This window comes from Cariama cristata, unplaced genomic scaffold (genome assembly GCF_000690535.1).
Source record: "Cariama cristata isolate BGI_N322 unplaced genomic scaffold, ASM69053v1 scaffold11679, whole genome shotgun sequence".
Lineage (NCBI taxonomy): Eukaryota > Metazoa > Chordata > Aves > Cariamiformes > Cariamidae > Cariama > Cariama cristata.
In genome coordinates, this window is record NW_009636402.1 from 18546 (window position 1) to 36768 (window position 18223).

Consider the following 18223-nt stretch of genomic DNA (forward strand, 5'->3'; position numbering starts at 1 on the left):
GTAACTGCAGACTAACTAAAAAAATCTGTTAGGGTTTGACTTGTGCGTACAGCTATGTCACCACCTAGTGGAGAGTGAAATAAATGTTTTGTCACGTTCAGCAATTACTCTGCAATTAAAGTAGCATTACTGAAACTGATAGAGATCTAATTCTAGCAGCTACATGATCTTTCTTTTCCTAGCACTGATACACTGTTTGCATTTGGTTTGTGTCTAAGTCCAGAAGTATTGTGCACATTTAATTTCCAAACGGTGTTCTGTAATGTCATAGAAACAACTGTAATGTATTTTAGCTAGAAGAAATATTTTTGTGAAATAAGAAACTTGACCGTAGCTGATGCAGAAAATCATTCCCTTGGATGGTTTACTCTTAGTATGTTGCCATACTAAGAGGTCAAATGTAGATTGAATACATATTTTTTATGTGGTCAGTATAGAAAGTGATGTAATTATGTGTCAGTATTGTTTTGTGGCTGACTGGCTGGGCTCATATTTGTGAGAGAAAGGGTTGTTACGAAATATTTGTGACTAATTTGTCATAGTGATACCTCAGAATAAAAATAATCAGATGCGCTTGATTACTGGATCTGCTGGCATATCAAAAGTCACATTCAAGTGCTTTTAAGATCAGGATCTTATCTACACAAAATTATCACAACATGGTACCTAATTTCACCATGTGAAAATGTTTCTGCAACTTCTCCTAGAGTTTGGAAGAATTCCATTGTATTCCACGCAAGTGAACAGTCACCACGGAGAAGAGGTACTAGTGGCAGACACCTGTGATCCACAACTGTCCCCTGTACAGAGTAAGTATATTAATAGATTTAGTCCTAAGTCCATTCAAAGTAAGGCAAAAATATTGTAAACTGAGGGTTCATCAACAACTGAGGGTTCATCTCTTTAAACAAAGGAGCCAGAAAAAGGGCATTATGTTTAATCACAGAATTGCTGCTGAAATGCCTATCTTGTAATGCCTGTCTGTATGCCACTAGATATATGATCTAGCATCAGGGTTTAGAGTCAAGAAACAGAAAGAAGCTTAGTGCAGCTTTTACTGCAGATATCTTACAGTTTAGGCGACTTATCCAATTGTCTTACATCTGATTTTCCAACTGTACAGGAGAAAAAATATTCTGCGAATTGCACTTACCATCTGACATGAATATGTAACATTTAGAAGTGCTTCTGTTAATTATTCCCTTTTGTGCAATTGTGAATTGGTACAAGTCTAAGTCTTAAGTCCTTCTCCATAAACATTTCTTTGACAAGCACTTTGTATCACTGATTTTTTTTAATTTTTTTTTCTGTGAAGTATTTAACTATAAATGACTACGAGCATCAGCATTTTGGGATCATTCATGCAAGTCATGGTTGTGGCGTTGCAGATCTTGTGCTTTCCCATCGCATTACCTTGTCCTAGTTTAATAAACTGAGTAATATTAAACCCCTGAAAGAGGGGAAACTCATCTATTTGTTTTCCCGATAAAAACACAGGAAGAATAATTATAAGTGCCACCTAGGAAATATGCAACAGAAGCATTTTACTATAAATATACATTATCACTGTTCTACATGCTTTTCTCAGACTATTCATGCCCTGGACTGGGAGTTTGAAAAGTAATTTTTACGTTGACTTGTCTTTGTATTTCAATTTTGGGGAGCTGTATTCAAACTGGCAGCATCTTTCTCTGTGATGATACAGCAGTTTGCTCTCATCAGAAATTCTTCTTTTGCCCCCCTTCTCCACTTACCACTTCCAGATATGATTTTTATCTGACACAGGTCAAACTATTTCCATAATTACCAATTTTAATTTGTGATCGTTTTAGTTCTGTGTTTGTACCATCTGTATGCGTGGATCAAGATACTATAATGTATATATAACTTATTGTGAGCTTCTTTCTGCTCATAAAGATAAACCAAGGATGGGAGGCTATCCTGTTCCAAAGCCATCTTTTAACTTGGCTGCAGTCGTGGCAGAAACAATTGGACTTGCTGTTCAAGAGGAATCTGTAAGTAGTATTCCCAAATTTCTTACACAATCAGCTTTTTGTGCCAGTTGTTTTCAAAAACAGTATTTTTCTGTTCTGCATTAAAATTCTGCAAGAGTGTTCTGAGTTCCAGTAAGCTCACTCACTTTAGTTTGCTTTTGCTTACTCATTACAGAATTGCGCTAGCAAGAAGAGATATAACTGTGCTGACCTGTCTGGGGGCTGGGGAGGAGGGTAGGGCTGCGGTTCCTGCTGTGTATACAACTTTCAAGTCTGACTAAGACAGTGGACTAAATTCTTGGGTCTGCCAAACTCCCTTTGTGCAGTAATCAAGTCTAAGACACTAGAAAAGATTATTTAGTGATGAGACTGGTGACTCAGGTGAGATTATTTGATGTTTTTGATTGGTAACTACAGTGAAAATGATAGTATGCAGACCATTTTATTTTGTGTGCGTGCATTTGAATGATGAAATTTTTTAATTTCCATAAGATTTCGTTAGTTGCTGGTCAAAATTTCATCTCTGTTTTAACTTCCATTATTTTTTAGAGTTTTGAATGGTTCAATTTGAATGGGTCTCCAGAGTATTTATGTGCAAACCTAGTATATTTCTAATTTTTAATTCTTATAGCTTCGCACATTTCCTTTCTTTGTTTTCCTTCACCACTTGCAAGGAGTCCCAGAGTGTGCTGAGTCCTCCCTGCACTAATACTGTTATGAGCCAGGCCCCAGAGAGCATGCAGTCTGAAGACTCAAGAAAACATCCAGCTTCCGAATCAAGAAACGATGACAGCAATTTAGGGTGCGTTTCCACTTTGTTACAATAATATTGTTTTAAGCAGGCTTGTATGAAGTTCTGGTTTTAGTAGAATTTAAAACCTTACAGCAGTTTGCTTTAAAGGTACAGACATGGAAATAAATACTTTCATATTATACGGGCTTCTTTCAAGTACATAACATTAGAAGCAAAGGAACTGATAGAATGCAAAACCGTGGACTTTTACTCAATCTCAACCTTCTGATTTGGGCTTTCTATATACACAGTCCCTCCCTTGCTAACTTCTTGTTATTGCGAGGTATCTTCGGAGGCCCATAGACCTCGGGGTAAGGGGCCTGGTGCTGGGGTAAGCAAATGATCATAAGACTTTTCTGCTGACTAGATGTTATACCAGTTGGCTGTTGCCCTTCCCGCTGTCCTCAGGATGTGGTGGTCTAAACTGAAGATTTTTTTTTTTTTTTTAGTCCCTATTCATCATCTTAAATGTATGTTTTATTGATGATGAGTAAAAAGGAGAGTACCTGAAAGAAGCTTGCACAGTTTTCCTTCATTTGCAGAAGCTTTGAGAATCTGTTACCGTGGTTATAATATCTATACAAGAACCTAGATAGACTGTGGCAACCATTCTTGCTTTCTTCTATTTCACTGCATTGAAAGGTACAGAGTCCTTTGGTAGAAGAGATTCCTGTGTAGGCTTCCTGACCCTGGTTCACAGTTGAATGTGCAACAGTTTCACGCCATACTAAAATGAAGGACAAGATCTATGTTTTGTGTTTGCCTTTTACAGCATTAAGTGCAACAGTACTTACTCCTAGACCAAAAATTTCCCCTTTATTTTTCCTTCTGTTTTCAGTTAATACTAGCAACTCTGACAGCTTTAAAGCAGGTCACTGATAGGAAACTTACAATTTTTGTATATACCTTTCTCTCTTCCCAGCCCCCTGTGTGCAGTAGAGAAATATCTCATCTCTCATTGTATTCAGTCTTTCAGATCCATCTCAGAACACTCCACCACACGTTGACTGGGGTTATCAGATAGCTTCTCCTGTTTTTGGAGCTTCTAGCAGTAAGAAGAACTCAAGTACAAGTCATGCCCCCTGTATTTTAGATTCAGGATTGAAGCCTAATCTCAAAACCAACCTCTTCAACAATCCTTCCAGTTCCAGATCTCATAAAAGCAGATCAAAATCTGAAGATGTTGCTTTTGTTGCACCAATGAATCTTGGAACAGAAATCAACTCAGTTATCAGCCAGGCCTCTATCAATAGGCAAATGGTTGTGAAGAAGAATACTAGTGAGGCTGTAATCTGTGTTGGAAACACTTGTGCAGCTAAAAATGAGGTGATCAAGAGCGATTTCCTTCTCATACACCAGAAGCAGGTAGAAGGCAGGTGTGCTAAGAGAAAGCAAGCTGAAGATGAGTATGCAATTAGCTGTGAAAAAACATCCTTCAACAAAGAGAACTCTATGCCCTTTCGATCAGATGTTCAGCATATTAATGGGGAGCATACAGTTGATAAGCCCTTGGATCTGTCTGATCGCTTCTCTGCAGTTCGTGGTCAAGAGAAAAAACAAGGAAGTGAGGAGACCTGTAAAAATAGACTGAAACAGGTGACTCTGCATGACATTTTTTCACAGCTAGGGAAGCCCATTCCTGAAGGTTCATCATCCGTTCAAAATGCCAACAATGAGAGCTGTTTGTTTAGCAGAGATTTTCAAGAGGAATCCTATGTGCAAGAGGCAATGGTGGGAAAAACATTCCCAGATAAGAAAAACCAGATCCAAATGAAAGAAGAAGTTCCTTCCTTCAAAACTGCACCGCTGCCAAGTTCTGCAGAGACAGAGCAACTCTTTGATGATGTGATGGTATGCTTTTCAGACTTTTTTTTTTTCCTTCTCCTTGGAAATATTATATTTAAGTTTTGGGAAGTAGTAAAATTGCAATGTGTTGTTAGGTTGCCAGTGGCCATGTACCAAATAGAAAGAAAACAAGGACAGGACATGGAGAGTCTGAACCAGCATCTGTACTTCAACCAAACCCTTGTAGACTATCAAAAAATAAAGCACTGCAAAATGAGCAAGGTAACTTGATGCAAATGTTGCTTTTATTGTCCCACTGCCCGTGCTATGGGTGAATACAATTTTTCCTAATTTCTTTTTTCCCACTTCAATCACTTTCTCTGTTCTGCTTCTAACTCAGTCTCATTCTATTCAGGACTGCTCAAGATCACTTCAGTCTTTATCTTCCTGGCATTCTTCTGCCACTATATAATAAATACGTCATTGGCATTCAGCTGTAAACTCAACAGGCTAGGAATCTTGTTCTTTCTGGTTTATTTAGCATTGTTGTTTGCTGCAGCATGTGAATAACAGATACTGAAATAAAATCTCAGGAAGTTTGAGTTTAAACTATCTATATCAAAACTGTACTTAAGTGTAAGGATAAGCCATTTTGTTAATATTTTTCATTATTCCAGATGATCTGTTAAAGAAATTTGTACCTTTAATGATAATGAACAGATTGTGTCCAATACTCTTCCTAGAAGTTGTATCTTCTTTCCTATTAAGTCTGAAAACTTATTTTTGGAACTGGGATTGTAGAATCACTGCTTCTGTACTCCTTAGCTGAGCATCCTTTATTTAGAAATACTTGCAGTATGAATTTTAAAAAAATCTGTCAGTAGTTGGTATGGCCATATAGCTTAGAATCTAAACGTCTACTTCACAGACAAATCAAGAGCCATCTGTGGAACAATGACCAGACACTTCTGCACTCTTTAGTATTCTAAGACCTGACTTTTTTATTCTTACCAGTCTAATGTCTTTCATCCAGTATTAATACTACCTAATACTACCTGATTTTATTTATTTATTTATTTTATATATTACACACCTCCATACAAACACAAAGGAGTGGTGTGCTCCCTGAATATGACAAAAAATGTAAAGATCTGTTTCTAATTCTTCAGACAAAATGTGATTTATGCCAAATAAGCATGTTTATTGTTTGAGAAAAGTGAATCTGATTGATAAAAGGAAAGCTGACTTACAATTTACACAATATAGGATGCTGTTGGTAGAATTTGATACTGATTATTTGTCTTTTTTCTTGTATTCTCTGCATCCAGACCTGAAAGATAAACCTTCTTTAGAAAAACTCCAGTGGAGCATAGACCCAGAGGCTGACCTTTCACAGTACAAAATGGACATTACTGTGATTGATACAAAGGTAAACTTGTATAACCAGTCTGTATGTTCTATGATATTGAAAAAAAGCTGACAAAAATAGTATCATGGACTTTATTCTGGGCAGACCAAAACCACTTTCTAGCAAAAATATAAATTCAACTCATTTGATATTTGTTTGCACTCCTGAAATGTTTGTTTATGCATAGTATACTACAGTTATCCTGAAACATTTCCACTATCTAGTTGTATTTGATAAAGTCAGCCAAGTGGCTACTCAGTGTGAAACTGGTGCATTTGGGGTTAGTTTTGGGTTTCTTTTAAGACAAAAAACAAATGTTCTAAATCTCATAATTTTTCCTGTGAAAATGTTCACTGTGATATCTCTTTATGCTCAGTAACAGAAAATGTGCAGATAATGACTATTATCTTTCTTTGAGTTGGGTGCAGGTTGGTTATTAGGATCTCTGAGAATTTTCCTTAAGGCTATTTGTTTTGTCTCACTTAAAGGCCATCTTAAAAACTGTTGATTTGACCAGTTTTTAATTTCTGTATGTTTCAATGTTACTTTTTACCTTTGTAGATTTTAACATGAAAACTCTTAAGGCATGTCTTGTCCATCAAGTATTGTAATCCACCAGATAAGTGCTTCACATTTGAATTTCAAAACACATTATTCTCTTACGTAGATTTTACATCTTTATCATGCAGACATTACTGCAGGGGGAAAAAAAAAAAAAAATCACAGAAGGTGTCCAAAAAGTAGCCAGTAACTGTTGTGAAAGTGTTTCAGATATACAGCAATGCTGCTGACTATGCCAGTTGCTTCTGAGTGCAATTGTCATGTTTGCTTTTTTTATTTAGGGTGGTTCTCAGTCAAGAGTCGGAGGGGAAGTTGTTGATATGGATTATACATATGTTGGTGAAAGTGTGCTATTAAAAATGAAAAATCAAGAGCAAAATCAGGAAAGCAGTCCAAGTAAGACTTTTTTTTTCCTTTTGGTTTGCTTGGTTTTTGGAGGAGGAAAGAGTAAAGGGCATTTTTTTCCCCTGTATGAATAGATAGTAGAAAATGATTTGCAGTAAGAAAGCACTGATGAATTTTTGTAGGTTACAAAGATCAGTCTATTTCCTAGTAGAATCAGTGGTTGTTGAGGTTTTCTTAACATAGATAAAGAAAATTGCAGGATTTGTGCTGAGACAGAGCCAGTAGCTATGCTTTTACAGTGCTTAAAGAGTTAATTACTTAACCATATAATAGTTGTGATCTCACCTGCAACAATCACTCTTACAACAAACAGCTTGGAAAGTTTGCTGTGTAATTGTATCAGACTTTCTATGGAAAGACTAATTTAATTTTTAATGACATATAAATAGAACTAGTATATTTTAAATTAATCCAAATGTGTTTATATCACATTGAATGTATGGTATGTGGTGAATCATGGCTGCAGGGCAGTGACTCTTAATGGTGTGTTTTGGTTTTTTTTTAAACTATGGAAGTTGCAACAGCCTATCTCCTACCCACAGAAAGTATTTCCTTCTGCTTGGGTAGCTCCATAATTACAAGAACAAAAATTTCATGTATCCAGCATTAAGGTTAAACGTACATCAAAGTGATTTAGCAATTAATCAAATTTTAGAAATGGGATCAAGGTAGCTCTCTGAAAAATAAATGAGCATTGGCTACATTTGAAAAATTGACAGAGAAATTGCAGAAACAAGAAATATATAGCTGATGTTGAGTTAATCGGTACTGGAGCATGAAGTAAATGTTAGCTCTTTGGATACTCGTTCAATCAAAATGCACTTTCTTCACTTAAATTGTTGAGAAACTGACTTGAATGTTCATTATGCTTTTTATAACAGGAGGAGAAAAAAAAATTAACGATACCTTAACAGATATGTTTGATCGGACGACCCATGAAGAATATGAATCCTGCCTACCAGCAGATAGCCCTTCTGCATGTGATGAAAAAGAACCGCATCATGATGAAGAGCAGGATAAGGAAATAACAGCAGCTAGCAAGAAACTAAAGAGTGGGATATAACTTGTTTTGTCTTTATTAGCCTGGTTAAACTACGAAAGTAGATTTGAAATCAGGCTCTGTTCTCTCGGAACAAATATGCCAAATCAGTGATCAATTCATTTTTCATAAATTCATGGGAAAATTTAGTCATTGTAAGGACATAACATAAACCAATATGAAAATTACTTTGGTAGTTCATTTATATAGCCACCACACAAATACGGGATGTGTAATGGAAGTTGGCGTAGGAGATGTACAGCAAAGTGACACAAAGGAAACAGCAATTTTTGGCTGCAGATTACTTGCTTCCATTCTTCTCCCTATCCTAGGTTCTATCAAAGATTTCACAGTATTTTGTATTTTAAGCAACCTTTCCTTTGCTATTCTGCTAATCTTTTTTACTTGTCTCACTGCTGTTTTCCTTCTACTCCAGTAATGCTTCTTGATCACTGGTTCAATCAATTCTGTATTTTTTTTAGTATCTGTTTGAATCTGTTGTCTCAGACTGAATGTACATGGCAATTTTGTATTTTTTAATAGCTGGCTAATTATTTTCCAGATGTTTCTCCAGGCAGTCTGTTAACCTTATATGACATGTAGTTTTTTTGTTTTGCATGTATATTTACAGAACATGAGGATAAACAAGATAAAGCCAAGCAGAAAGCTTTTGTGGAACCATATTTCAAAAGTGATGAAAGGTAATTTAGTTTGTTTTGTATAGGCTTTTCAGGGCTTTTTCCCTATAGGAAGCTTGTTCTTCTGTAAAATAAATGTGTTTGTATGTAACATACTAGCGGCTGAAGACGCGTGGGTAAGAGATCTACTGAAGTAGATAAAAGCCTTAGATAAAATAAACACATTGAGATGCCTGTCCATCACATTTGCTGAAGAGAAGGGATTGCCTCTTCTGCTTTTTATAACTTTATTGAATGCAGTATTTTGTAATTCGTGTTTCTTATAGGCATGTGGTCATGCAAGAGTTTATGAGCAAAGAGCCTATGGGTTTCTCGTACAAATGAAAACCTTTCCTTCTCTGGCATTTTTGCCCATTCCTCTGGGCAATTAATGAGTAATGTTTAACAGCTCTACCTCTCAGTGCCTCCTCTGTTGCCTTTCTGTATAATCATCATTGGTAGTCTGAATCTTCATTTCATAATGATACCAAGCCTTCAGTTAAATAGTTGTTTCCTTATTTTTTACCTCAGTGTATGTTTTCGTTGTAAACCTGTTTTGTAAGCAGATAAGTTGAAAAGCATCTGTTCTGTTCTTGAATGCCAACGTACATTCCTCTTGCAGAAATTAGTGCAAGCACAACTGCGTATTGGACAAAATAAATATTCAACAGAAGATCTATATTTGAGTAATTTTGATCTAGTAATTACTTTCACACTATGAAAAGCCATAATAATGAGACGCATATCTCTGGTTATGTGAAAGATCATATTACATTTAAAAAATCCTGAAACTGTTTTAGTTACAAAAATAATCCTATTCAGCTATGAAATGCAGTATGATTGGGTTTTGCAGGCATTTTCTGATACTTTTTTCTTTTCTTGAGATTCTCCTTCATTGTGTTCTAAACCCAGGAAATTTCCATACATGTAGAAGAAATAAAAGTACTATCATGTGAAAACATCTTTGTTTTTCAGAAAGAATACTGTGTTAGATTTTCCTCATATTGAGGTTATTCGGAAAAAAGAAGAAAGAAGAAAATTGCCTGGTCATACTTGTAAGGAATGTGAAATAGTAAGTAGTGCTTAAAATTTGGTCAGTCTTCCATTCTCCTAACTCTGCTAGTATCTAAGTGCTAAAGTGCTGTTGAAATTATGAATCTGGTTGCATCATCATCATCATCAGTACCTACAGTAGCAGAGAAGTGTTTACCAAAGCTGTTTACCAAGTTTTGGGTTGGCTGGTTTGTTTTTAACTGTAGTAACTGCATATAACTTACACAAAAAAAATTTAAGACTTTGTATCTGTATGATAGAAACTTCTCACATCATGGTTCCAGTAAGATTTTTGTTAATAAAAAAATACATTAGGTAGTCCAAGAATGATTACAAGTTTCTAAACTTTAGTTCAAAGCTCTAATGAAGTTTACAGGTACTGGAATAAGTAAGTTTGTGTCCTGTTGTACCTATATATAGTCTTGATTTGTGTGTTTGGGTTTTTTTCTTGTTTTTTGGGGGCTCTGTGTTTTCAGATAATTGCACCAGCATAGGTGCCACTGTGTATATATGTGCAGAGGCATGCAAAAACGTTTACATTAGCAGGTTAAAAAGTATGAAATTTTAGGTTTCACGTTACATGTTTTTTCCTCCCCTTCAAATTACTAAACTGCTTTCAGATATTTGGTATAGAGATAAAATATTGAAGTAATTACATGTGTAATAAAGACATATTTCATTTGGTCATTAATAGACTTTCAGGCTGGAATTAATTAGGCAATGATCTAATACACACAAGAAGTGTGGATTAATGACTGAATAATGATGGATTCTCTGGAATCTTTTCACTTAATTTCCACACCTGTGTAGAACCAACGTTTTTCCTAGGTTCTCCTGAAGAAATTTATTAGAGTATATTTTTAACAAAGACACATTCCTGAAAAATAGCTTTGGTAAAACTCATTAAATGCAAATAATTAAGTTTTACAGTCAACTAGAAATACCATTTTCAAAAACATGTTTGATTTAAAGAGTTTGAAAGAAAACTAGGTGTTGGAAAAAAACCAAAACAAAACCAGAAAAGCCCACACCTTCAATCTATTTCTTGGCCCAAGAGCCATGTGTTAAGTGTTTTAATTTCCTGTCTCTGTAAGCTACAGACCTTCTCCTCCGCAAATCCAGTTCTTGTTACTTTCTGGCGAGTTAGAGTGGTGACTATGGTGTTTGGCAACATTTGTAGCTCCAGTTTTACAATATTAGATTTCTACATTAAGCTTCAGAAAACTTGCAGTTTGTTGTTGGTTTGAGGGGCGGTTTGGTTGTGGGGTTTTTTGATGTTTGGGTGTTTTTTTTTTTTTTATGTCTCACCATTCAAGATGAATGTCTTGGAACGTGTGGAATACTTGGCTGTGTCATTGCACCATAACAAAACTAGATTTGAATGAAATGCCTATGGAAGAAGGGAGTATTAAGATAAAGCATAAATGATACTTTACAAAAGTCTTGGCTTACTTATCAGTCACATGGGTTTGGAAAGTCTCCAAAGTCTAAGGAAATAGTTAGGGAGTGGGTAGAAATCAGTAAATTGTTTCTGGCCCTGTACTGCAAGTGGAATGAGTGGGGAGAGTTGCCTGTCATTCTGAGATGTGAGAGATTTAACTTCTGCACATGCCATAGCAGACTTATATCAAACTCCTTTGTTTGTAAGTCCTTATCTTAAAACTTTGTGGAAGCATCTCATTTACTTTACAGGGTAGAACGTTTATAAAAGGGTCTTGGTTTGATTTTTTTTTTTTTTTTTTTAATGACTGCGATGTAATCAGAGAAAGATTGTATGCAGGACTTACTGGTAGCTTGTAAAAGTAATGTTTGCTAGTGTGGTTATTACGTCTAGCTATACTTTAGATAAGTAGGAGAATCAGATGTTTTTATATACATTTAGATTACAGAAATTACTCTAAGTAACTTTGTGGTAAACTAATGAGAGGAACGTTTTAAGGGTTTGGTCTCTTTTGAGACTGCAAATTGTAATGTTCTGTAAACAGTTCTTTTACAGTGAAGACACTGCAGGATGAGATTTTGCGTATCTTTTCACGCATGGGAGAGCCTAGCTCAAAAGTTCTGAGTGGGTTGAAAATGCTGTGGATAGTGAGATCAATCTAGAAAAACAGCTGAGAGTTCGTTTTGCTATTTAGCAGATGTATATGTAACTTTCTCGTTCTTTGTCAACTCTAATAGATTTCTAAACAAACCAAAATAAAAAAAAATACTTTCTAGTTTCTTTTGAATACATACTTAGCTTAATTATTGATTGGTCTTTTTATTTTCTGTTCCTATAAGACTGTACTCTGTTTTTGATTGTTTGATCCATAAACATTCCTCACCAATCATAAACATTTTAATTTAAAAAAAAAAAGCAGTACTCTGCAAACTTTTAGTAGGCCGATTTCTAAAATTCCAGGCTATTTAAAGGACAAACATAAGGTGCACTGCTAATTATCCCTAAATAAGACTCAGCTATTAATATATTTGGTTTACACAGATACTATAGTAATTTTTGTAATGTTGACTTAACACCATGTCATTTCTTAACTTCTATCAGTGAAAACTGATGTGTACTAGATGATAATTATCTGTTCCTCTTCTTTTATTAGTCTCTAGATCTTTAACTGAGTGACACAGACATTTTTCCAGCTGGGTCTCTGAAGTCCAGCTGCATAACTGACCCTACTCTGACTCAATCCACAAGCTACTGATACCCACTTAAGTTCTTGTCTTGGCATAGGCTTTTTCCTGTTTAAGGGGGCATTCTGTAAGACAGGGGCAAATATTTTCAAACTAAGTGTCTCCAAATTCAGTGACTGGAAAAGATTCTGCTGTCAAGAGCACAGGAGTATCCTGGGCTTATACACAATACATTTTGAAGAACCTTTTACTAAGAGCTTATAACCATTCCTGAATATTATCTATGGAACTGGCACTCTATCCCATCCTGTGTACCAGCACTTTGTAGTAGACAGACCAGGAATCTGAAATTTTGGATTCAGCCTGCTGACAACGTGAATCTCTGTTCTTGACCAGGAGACCCACCTGTTACTAGATCAGATTCCTGTACTTCTAAGGCCTTCAAGAGCAGAATATGTTCTGGTGTCAGACTTTGTAGAATGGCAAGAAATCTGAATTGATTGCGGGTGGGGGGAGAAAATATTCCTCAATTTCAGGCAGAACTGCAGTTCCCACAGACTACAGAATCGCAAAATGAAACGTCTACTTTTCCTAGTTCATGCAGTTCTGTAAATGACATTTTTGGAGCTGTGATTACTCTTCTTTTATACAATCATCAATATTTATATCTCATTATTTTTTGGAGGAGGACTTTTATGCCTATTTTATACTTTGTCTGCCATCTAGTAGGAAGAAAGGAATTTATTAATGTGCTTTACTATTCCAAGTAAGTAGGTTTTCTGAAATCCTACCAGTAGATGGGTACAGGAAGTAATCTCTATTAACAGAGGTATTATTCTGTTCCTTTCCTGATTCTGGATCACTTTCCAGCTGACTGAATGACATTTTTAAACTTTAATTTGCCTTTTTTAATTGTAACACTATAATTTCAGTAGAATTGTTTTACCACTTTTATGAGGGTTGGGTTTCTTGTGCAGTCCGGACTGCGACTGTTAGCTTGCCACTTGAATCAAACAGTGCATTCGCTCTGAAAATGTTTTGGCACTCTATGATATTGGTAAGTGCCAGGTTGCTATTTTATAGGAGATGCTAGCTAGAATCACGAACTAAAACAGTAGAAGACTGCATGGAAAAAACTATCTTTCTATGATGCTACTCATGAGAACATCCAGCAAAAAAGTGTGGAGAGTGTATACACTTTTCTCATTGCAGCCCCCAGTACAGGTGACAGGGATGAAAGAGTAGCTAGCCAATTTACTATATAGAGAATGCCCAGCTGGCAGATAGTTTCTGGAGTCCCAGTGTCAGTCAGCTAGTTAAACTAGCTCTTTGTTTACTCCTAATCTGAGGATAATTAAGTAGTAAGCATTTTGACTTAAGTTTGCTGTTACTACTGTGAATTTAGACACTGGAAATAATTCTGCAGCATGGATTTTGTAGTACATTTTTTCACTTTTCCATTTTATTTGTAAAGGAGAGCTGAAACTTAGTTTATTAGATAATTCCCATCAATTTCAACACCTGTGCCACATAGCTTTGTAAAATCAGTCACTAAAACTGTTGACATAAGTAATTGTATGTATGCCTAAACCTTGTACCTATGGTATGTTAAAAGATAGAAAGCTAACAAATTTGCCACCATAAGTTTATACTTACTCTGTAAATTCAGTAAGCTTTTAGGATAATGGCCAGGTGTTTGTCATTTGGATAACGAATCTCTACTCTTGGCTGTCCTCACCGTTATTTTTAGATAACTGTGGTAATAAACAGTGATTGATAGTGTCATTGTGTAAAGCAGTTGCTCTAGTTGTATGAATTTAACTTGGATGGTTTTTTTTTTTCCGTAACATTCAGTATTATGCAGACATTCCTGAAGAAGAGAGAGAAAAGAAACTAGCTTCCTGTTCAAGACACAGATTTCGCTACATTCCGCCAAATACTCCTGAAAATTTCTGGGAGGTTGGATTTCCTTCCACCCAAACTTGTGTGGAAAGAGGTTTGTGCAAAAAAGACTTGCAAAGCGCTTTTTAAAGCTGTGGGGTTTTTTTAATTTTATTTTCCCTGAAATGGTTCCCTGAAGTTATCTGTAGTTCATAAAGCAGCCTTTCTCACCCAGTCTTGTTGAGGTCTCTTTACTTATCAGCAGCCATTATTTTGAATAAATACTGTCTCTTTTTTTAGCAGCTCCTGTCCTACTAAGAAAGGAATATAAGGAAATTTTCTTAGAGCATAGATAGAGAAGGCAGAAATAATTGGGATTTTCATGGAACTTAATTAAAACCCTACATGTCTTTGAACCAAAGCAAGAATTGGGTCAACATTTTTTAGAGGCAAAGGCTGAGACATTGTACTTACTGAGGAGAGACAGGCAGCACATTGATGTCCTTTGTATCTTTAGAGCTCCATAATACCACATGATAATGGAAATGTTGAAGGTAGGGTGTCATTAAATAGTTTTTAATAGATATACCCGGCTTGTTAGTGACACTCAAAAGCTGGTTTGTTTGAGTGTTTTTTCCTAAGTAAGTCTTGTAAATCCTAGACCTTAGTATAAAAATGAGTTTTTACTAATGATGTTAAAACATGGTGAGTTTTTAGCATGCTAGATGTATGTTTCTTCAGAAGTGGGGAAACTCTGAGGTAAAGAGCCCTATATGAACTCTCATTGAGTTACTTATATCTTCATTTGTGTGTATGTTATTAGCTGTGAAGCTTTAGTCTTCACTTATTTTCATTTGTTCTCATAACAGTTTCAGGTTGGGCATAGGAAAATGTAGCCAGAGATGTGTATGTGTTCTTGTGTGATAGTGTTGTACTGTCATCCTAAATCTTTCAGAACAGAGTGCCTTCGTTTTTAGGGACTTGCGTAACTTTTGTAGTGCAAATCATACTGCTTAATCAAGCTATACTGAATCAAGTTAATTTAAATTTGAAGCTCTATTTCCAAGAAATATGTGTATTTCAACCATGGTGTTCAGAACTTTAAGCTTCCCCTCAATTGTAATGGGACAAATGTCAAATTTGCTTTTGAAGCCCTGGTCGAAGATTCCCCTTCTTAAATATAGAATCATAGAATGGTTTGGGTTGGAAGGGACCTTTACAGGCCATCTAGTCCAACCCCCCTGCAATGGGCAGGGACATCTTCAACTCCCATCAGGTTGCTCCGAGCCCCGTCCAGCCTGACCTGGAATGTGTCCAGGGATGGTGCAACTACCACCTCTCTGGGCAACCTGGGCCAGTGCCTCACCACCCCTTATTGTGAAAAATTTCTTTCTTATATCTAGTCTAAATCTACCTTCCTTTAGTTTAAAACCATTGCCCCTTGTCCTGTCACATCAGGCCTTGCTAAAAAGTCTGTCCCCATCTTTCTTATAAGCCCCCTTTGAGTACTGGGGGCTTGTATATATCCACTACAAAGGGTTAAGCTAGTCACAGAATTTGCAGGCCATTAACCTTCCTTGGGCTTGGTTAGGCTTCAGGAAAATGATTGGTTTTTGTTCTATCAATGTGTCTCTGGTATGACATAAGGAAAAGTGAATTCCTCAGTCCAGCTAGCCAGCACCTCAGGAGCGCTGCTGAATCGCCACTTCCTTTGTGAGTAGTCTCTTTCCTCATTTCTGTATCCAGTTAGGGCTTGGCTGAGGCTCATCCATTCCTCCTTTACCTTGAGTAATGAGAGAGAGTTCTCACCACTCTAGAACCACCTTTGGTTCTTGATCATTGTATTTCAAGGTGAACAAATCATAGTCCTTCCTCTTCCAAACTGGTTGCCTCTTCCCTGTTCAGCAAATGAGAAAGCTAGTCTAAACTAGGCATGGCTGTTTGTAACTCCAGGTGATGGAGATACCCTGTTAGGGAGTTGTCTGTTGCTACCCATTTGGAACCTGCTTGCAATCTCTAGTCTCCTGTTTCTGCAAGAGAAAGAGCTGTTCAGTTGTTAATGGTCCTCAACAGCATAGCAGAGGCAGACTTTAGATCAGCCCTGTCTTGGTAAAAAAGCCGTATTATACAAGAGTGCAGCAAGAACACCAAAACACCAGAGAGAGTTCCCATGATGAGCAGTTGCAGCTGTCATTCCGAAGTAGTGGGGTACAAAGGATGTATTTTCTGCTTCTTATTGGTATCTTGAACCAACTGTGGTTTGTGTTGGTTTTTCTTTTTTTAAATAACTGAGTTGCATAGACAGCATTTTCCAGCTATGAAGTAGGAATCTACTACTCTGACCTCAGCAGATGTTAGCGCTGATAAACAGCAAGGGTTTGACAGAAGCCAGGTGCTGTAACTGATTTGCATAAAATGTCTGCTTACTCTCAGTGTTAGCTAGTTGAGCATGTTACAGAGATTTTCTATACACTTTTCTTATCAGAGAGTGTTCAAGGCGTATTTGATCCATAGGTTCATGTTTGGCTTTTTCCAAATGGACAAGTCTTTAATAAATAAGAATGCCCTGAAGCCAGAGGGATGTACTGTTTAGACCCAGAAAGCACACGTGCCTGAAGTTTCCTTTGTGTGACTAGGAAATACATCTTAAAAAGTGATTTTTTTTTTTATTAGTCAACTGAATTTGCAATACTTACATACTTTGTTACTCTTACATAAAATCTTCTGTAGAAAAGACAATGAAAAATGCAATTTTGTTTTGAATAGATGAAAAATTCATAGTTTCCATTCTCCTTTTCAGTGTTGTCTGTATGTATTGCACTACTATGCAGTCATCTATTAGAAAGCAGCTGAGTGTTTTCATTAATGATATTGCAGCCTGGGATCTCTAACTCTTTGTCAAGTGAGAACCAGTTGCCACAAAACAAAAAAAAAATTAACAATTATTTTTTGAATGTAAACAAAAAAATGAAACTGAAGTTATGCATGTTTTAATAGTGTATTTCTTACCTCAGATTTGTTCTTACTCTTTTAAGGTTATATTAAAGAGGATCTTGCTCCCTGTCAGCGTCCAAAAAGACGGCAGCCTTATGCCGTAATGTTTTCTCCAAAAGGCAAAGAGCAGAAGACATAAAGGATGGGGATGTAAGGCACGCCAACTTGAAGAGTATCTTTCCTGTCCTTAGATATTTATAGTTAATATAAACTTGAAATAAAGAACTGTGTTTTCCACAATGACAGATAAATCATTTCATTAAATATGTAAATTTTATAAAATTCATTTGAAAATCTGATGTACCGGGAAACAAAACTATTTAATGTATGTTTGTTTCATATTTTGTTAATACATTTTGTATTCATTTTTGCACCTGTTGGACAATGAGTCTCCCATTTTTTACTTTGAAGTCAACAGCTAAAATTCCAGCAAATCCTGTCTAAACTTTGTCAGTGAGTAACTGCTTTGAAGTTACTGAAATCAGTTCTTCTTGCAAGGTCTAAATGACTCTCAATGGGAACAGAAATGCAGATTTTGTAGGGTGCTTTTATTTTGCACTGGATTTTTTTATGTAGCCTTTCTCTTTCGGCAATAATGGTTATATCTACTTGTAATAAAGCTGTATTAAATATGAAACATAGCTACTGTTAATAGTTTGGAAAAACACATAGTCTAAGTGTCTGTCTTAAATTTTCTTGTTAAATGTATAGCACCATGTTTTTCTCAGTGCTTAAATTAGAGTATCCAATATTTTTTTCTTAATTTGGATCTGTTTGTATATCTATCTCATTGACAGAGATATGCATTGTTATTTCTAAATTTGGATGACAACTATGCACAGACTTCTCCTCGGTGATGACCGTTGCTGTCCACTAGATTATGAAGGATTCTCCAGAGATATTTTAAATTAATTTTTTGTAGCAGGGGGATATAGTTTCATACTTGCATTTGGAGAATAAGAGCATACAGTATCACAGAGGCAGAGTGCCTTCACATAGGTAGGCAGG

General features: G+C 36.1%; 1 protein-coding gene across 1 annotated transcript in view; it reads left to right on the forward strand.

Moving 5' to 3' along the window:
* The window catches only part of RBBP8 (retinoblastoma binding protein 8), a 33658-nt gene extending 15812 nt beyond the window's left edge, over positions 1-17846 (forward strand). Inside the window, exons 7-18 of the mRNA XM_009707904.1 lie at positions 708-809; positions 1918-2015; positions 2669-2796; positions 3756-4638; positions 4728-4854; positions 5901-6001; positions 6823-6937; positions 7828-7998; positions 8617-8686; positions 9638-9734; positions 14195-14336; positions 17257-17846. Of these exons, the coding sequence (XP_009706206.1) occupies positions 708-809; positions 1918-2015; positions 2669-2796; positions 3756-4638; positions 4728-4854; positions 5901-6001; positions 6823-6937; positions 7828-7998; positions 8617-8686; positions 9638-9734; positions 14195-14336; positions 17257-17354 (2132 nt within the window). The 3' untranslated portion in view covers positions 17355-17846. The remainder of the gene's footprint in view (positions 1-707; positions 810-1917; positions 2016-2668; positions 2797-3755; positions 4639-4727; positions 4855-5900; positions 6002-6822; positions 6938-7827; positions 7999-8616; positions 8687-9637; positions 9735-14194; positions 14337-17256) is intronic.
* The last annotated feature ends 377 nt before the right edge of the window (positions 17847-18223 follow it).